Source organism: Epinephelus moara, chromosome 16, assembly GCF_006386435.1.
Source record: "Epinephelus moara isolate mb chromosome 16, YSFRI_EMoa_1.0, whole genome shotgun sequence".
NCBI lineage: Eukaryota > Metazoa > Chordata > Actinopteri > Perciformes > Serranidae > Epinephelus > Epinephelus moara.
In genome coordinates, this window is record NC_065521.1 from 47,059,497 (window position 1) to 47,063,824 (window position 4,328).

The window sequence follows — 4,328 nt, forward strand, 5'->3', positions numbered from 1 at the left end:
CTTCGGTATGTGCTGGGGGGGGGGGGGGGGGTGGGGGGGGGGGGGGGGGGGGTTGATTCACATTTACTGGTAAAAGTAACAAAGCTGCCATCACTGTCATCACCATCATCTTCATCATCATCCTCACCTGGTTCTTGCGGTAGTCCTCCTGGGAGTGTCGGAGGACTCTGTAGCAGAGTCTGAACATGTACTGGTACGGAGCGTTCTTCTGGTCGGCCAGCTCCTCCAGACGCAGCAGAGGACCATCCCCTCCCCCACGGTCCTTAAAGGGCGCCTTCAGGATGCCGAAGATCTGAACACACGATCACATGATGGTCATGTTTCCTGTTTCTGCCTCATGATGTCATTTTAAACCTGTGAGTGATGTCAGACCTGTTTGAGGATGTTCTGCTCCCTCATCAGTTTCTGTCTCTCTCGGTTGGCTTTGGTCATGACCACGTCTAGGACCGGCTGACCGCTGTTGATGACGTCAGCCACGAAGAAAACCACGTCCTCCAGCAGCTTGATGGCGAACCTGACCAACAGAAGACGGTGAACATTTACTCTCTGCTCTCACTACCATCAGATTTCAGGACTCAGAGACAGTTCAGGCAATATTCTGGCTGAATGTTAAATATAATTTCCAGAAGTGATCGATTCATTAGACGACAGACTTCCTGTTTCACCTTCTCTTTGTTCTTGAATCATTTCTACTGAAACATTCCTGTAGACCGAGACGATCATCTGACAGAAGACTGACAACATTTAACACCTCCTGATTTATATCTATTAAAAAGCTGAACTGACGTTTGACACACTGCATGTTTTCTATCAATAATCTGAAACTGAATAAATTATTCTTTAAGAAAAAAGCCAGCTCTGCTCTGCAGCAGTCAGATGACAGTTTCTGACCAAAAGGGGAAAAAAAAATATGAACTACATTTTAAAAATGGATTTTTAAATTCTCAGAAAACGTGAAGCCTCAGCCTGAACTGAGACAACTAAATTTAAAGGTAGTTTTTGATCATGAAATTACATGAAGATTTCAGCGCAGATCAAATGTCACAGAGACAAAGAAAATCAAAGTGAGAGTCTTTACGACAAATAAACTTCCTGTTATTTTCCACGACTGTCACACTACAGACATGTACAGACATCACAGTGGTTTTTAAATCCACTCTCGCTGCATGGTGACGTACCGCCGGTCGTTCTGGCTGATGAAGCCCTGACCGAACTGGTCCACCATGGTGCTCAGCATAGCGCTGGCATCATTGGCAAAGTCCAGATCTCTGATCTCCATCACAGGGACGGAGACGATGGCGAACGCCTCCTTGTCCTCTTTGGTGGGACACGTCCCCAACTGCAGAACAAGAGACATAAACACACACGTCACACACTGACGGACAGAAACTCAGCTCACACACACTCAAACACATGGTCCATGTTCTAGTGACAATCGGGGTTGAACTATGGTCACATGACTTTTCTCTCTTCCATTAAAAACTATTTCACACTTCCTGTTTCTATGATTCAGACAAATACAGAACATTTATCTTCAGTAAAATAATTCTGACTGCAGCAGACTTTGATCTTCAGGACACACAGACGTCCATTTGTCTTCATGTCACTGGGTCTGTTTCGGATCCACACTCTTATTTCCTTTCAGTTCTCACATGATCTGATTTTATATTTGATTTTAAAACCTTTAATTTGTTTAATAAAAAAGTTCTCAAATGTTAAATGTCTCAACACGAGGAGCACGAGGCGAGTCTGATCAAACAACAGTTGGTTGTTAGTGTTGGACAATCTGTGAGACTCTGCTCTGAGCTGCAGACATGGGACAACTTAATCAGACCAATTAATTCATCAGCTGATCAACAGGAAGTTGATCAAAGTAACAGCGGCTGTCGGCCTTTCCTGTCTGGATGGATCTGATCTGATTATCTGATCTGATGATCTGTGTGGAAACTTCAACCAACAAACCAAACAACATCGACTCTGACCCTAAGAGGGACTGACCATGAGTCTGATGGGTCTCTCCTCGTCTATGTCTATGGGTACGTTGGTGCTCTGGATCCAGGTGTTGGTGCACAGGTGTCTCAGTCGCACGTACGAGTTTCTGGAAGACAAACAGACACTCTTTGTTCCTCTGAAGGTTTATAGTCCTGAACTGTCCTGTGAAGGTTTATAGTCCTGAACTGTCCTCTGAAGGTTGATAGTCCTGAACTGTCCTCTGAAGGTTGATAGTCCTGACCTGTCCTCTGAAGGTGTATAGTCCTGAACTGTCCTCTGATGGTTTATAGTCCTGAACTGTTCTCTGAAGGTTTATAGTCCTGAACTGTCCTCTGAAGGTTGATAGTCCTGAACTGTCCTCTGAAAGTGTATAGTCCTGACCTGTCCTCTGAAGGTGTATAGTCCTGAACTGTCCTCTGAAGGTTTATAGTCCTGAACTGTCCTCTGAAGGTTTATAGTCCTGAACTGTCCTCTGAAGGTTTATAGTCCTGAACTGTCCTCTGAAGGTTTATAGTCCTGAACTGCCCTCTGAAGGTTGATAATCCTGAACTGTCCTCTGAAGGTTTATAGTCCTGAACTGTCCTCTGAAGGTTTATAGTCCTGAACTGCCCTCTGAAGGTTGATAGTCCTGAACTGCCCTCTGATGGTTTACAGTCCTGAACTGTCCTCTGATGGTTTATAGTCCTGAACTGTCCTCTGAAGGTGTATAGTCCTGAACTGTCCTCTGAAGGTTTATAGTCCTGAACTGTCCTCTGAAGGTTTACAGTCCTGAAATGCCCTCTGAAGGTTTATAGTCCTGAACTGTCCTCTGAAGGTTTATAGTCCTGAACTGTCCTCTGAAGGTTTACAGTCCTGAACTGTCCTCTGAAGGTTTATAGTCCTGAACTGTCCTCTGAAGGTTTATAGTCCTGAACTGTCCTCTGATGGTATATTGTCCTGTACTGCCCTCTGAAGGTTTATAGTCCTGAACGGTCCTCTGAAGGTTTATAGTCCTGAACTGTCCTCTCAAGGTTTATAGTCCTGAACTGCCCTCTGAAGTCTGATAATCCTGAACTGCCCTCTGAAGGTTTATAGTCCTGAACTGTCCTCTGAAGGTTTATAGTCCTGAACTGTCCTCTGAAGGTTTATAGTCCTGAACTAACCTCTGATGGTTTATAGTCCTGAACTGTCCTCTGAAGGTTGATAGTCCTGAACTGTCCTCTGAAGGTTTATAGTCCTGAACTGTCCTCCAAAGGTTTATAGTCCTGAACTGCCCTCTGAAGGTTGATAATCCTGAACTGCCCTCTGAAGGTTTATAGTCCTGAACTGTCCTCTGAAGGTTTATAGTCCTGAACTGTCCTCTGAAGGTTTATAGTCCTAAACTGCCCTCTGAAGTTTGATAATCCTGAACTGCCCTCTGAAAGTTTATAGTCCTGAACTGCCCTCTGTAGGTTTATAGTCCTGAACTGTCCTCTGAAGGTTGATAATCCTAAACTGCCCTCTGAAGGTTGATAATCCTGAACTGCCCTCTGAAGGTTTATAGTCCTGAACTGCCCTCTGAAGGTTGATAATCCTGAACTGTCCTCTGAAGGTTTATAGTCCTGAACTGTCCTCTGAAGATTGATAATCCTGAACTGCCCTCTGAAGGTTTATAGTCCTGAACTGCCCTCTGAAGGTTTATAGTCCTGAACTGTCCTCTGATGGTATATAGTCCTGAACTGTCCTCTGAAGGTTCATAGTCCTGAACTGCCCTCTGAGGGTTGATAGTCCTGAACTGTCCTCTGAAGGTTTATAGTCCTGAACTGTCCTCTGAAGGTTTATAGTCCTGAACTGTTCTCTGAAGGTTTATAGTCCTGAACTGCCCTCTGAGGGTTGATAGTCCTGAACTGTCCTCTGAAGGTTTATAGTCCTGAACTGTTCTCTGAAGGTTGATAGTCCTGAACTGTCCTCCGAGGGTTTATAGTCCTGAACTGCCCTCTGAAGGTTTATAGTCCTGAACTGTCCTCTGAAGGTTTATAGTCCTGAACTGTTCTCTGAAGGTTGATAGTCCTGAACTGTCCTCCGAGGGTTTATAGTCCTGAACTGCCCTCTGAAGGTTTATAGTCCTGAACTGTTCTCTGATGGTATATAGTCCTGAACTGTCCNCTGTCCTCTCAAGATTTATAGTCCTGAACTGTTCTCTAATGGTATATAGTCCTGAACTGTCCTCTGAAGGTTTATAGTCCTGAACTGTCCTTTGATGGTTTATAGTCCTGAACTGTCCTCTGAAGGTTAATAGTCCTAAACTGCCCTCTGAAGGCTGATAGTCCTGAACTGTCCTCCGAAGGTTTATAGTCCTGAACTGCCCTCTGAAGGTT

The 4,328-nt window shown here is 44.6% G+C and overlaps 1 protein-coding gene across 1 annotated transcript in view; it reads right to left on the minus strand.

The window, feature by feature from the left end:
* The window catches only part of itpr3 (inositol 1,4,5-trisphosphate receptor, type 3), a 134,000-nt gene that overhangs the window by 80,714 nt on the left and 48,958 nt on the right, over positions 1-4,328 (minus strand). Inside the window, exons 12-15 of the mRNA XM_050064274.1 lie at positions 1,999-2,098; positions 1,179-1,339; positions 373-514; positions 48-292 (exon numbers count right to left, since the gene is read on the minus strand). Of these exons, the coding sequence (XP_049920231.1) occupies positions 48-292; positions 373-514; positions 1,179-1,339; positions 1,999-2,098 (648 nt within the window). The remainder of the gene's footprint in view (positions 1-47; positions 293-372; positions 515-1,178; positions 1,340-1,998; positions 2,099-4,328) is intronic.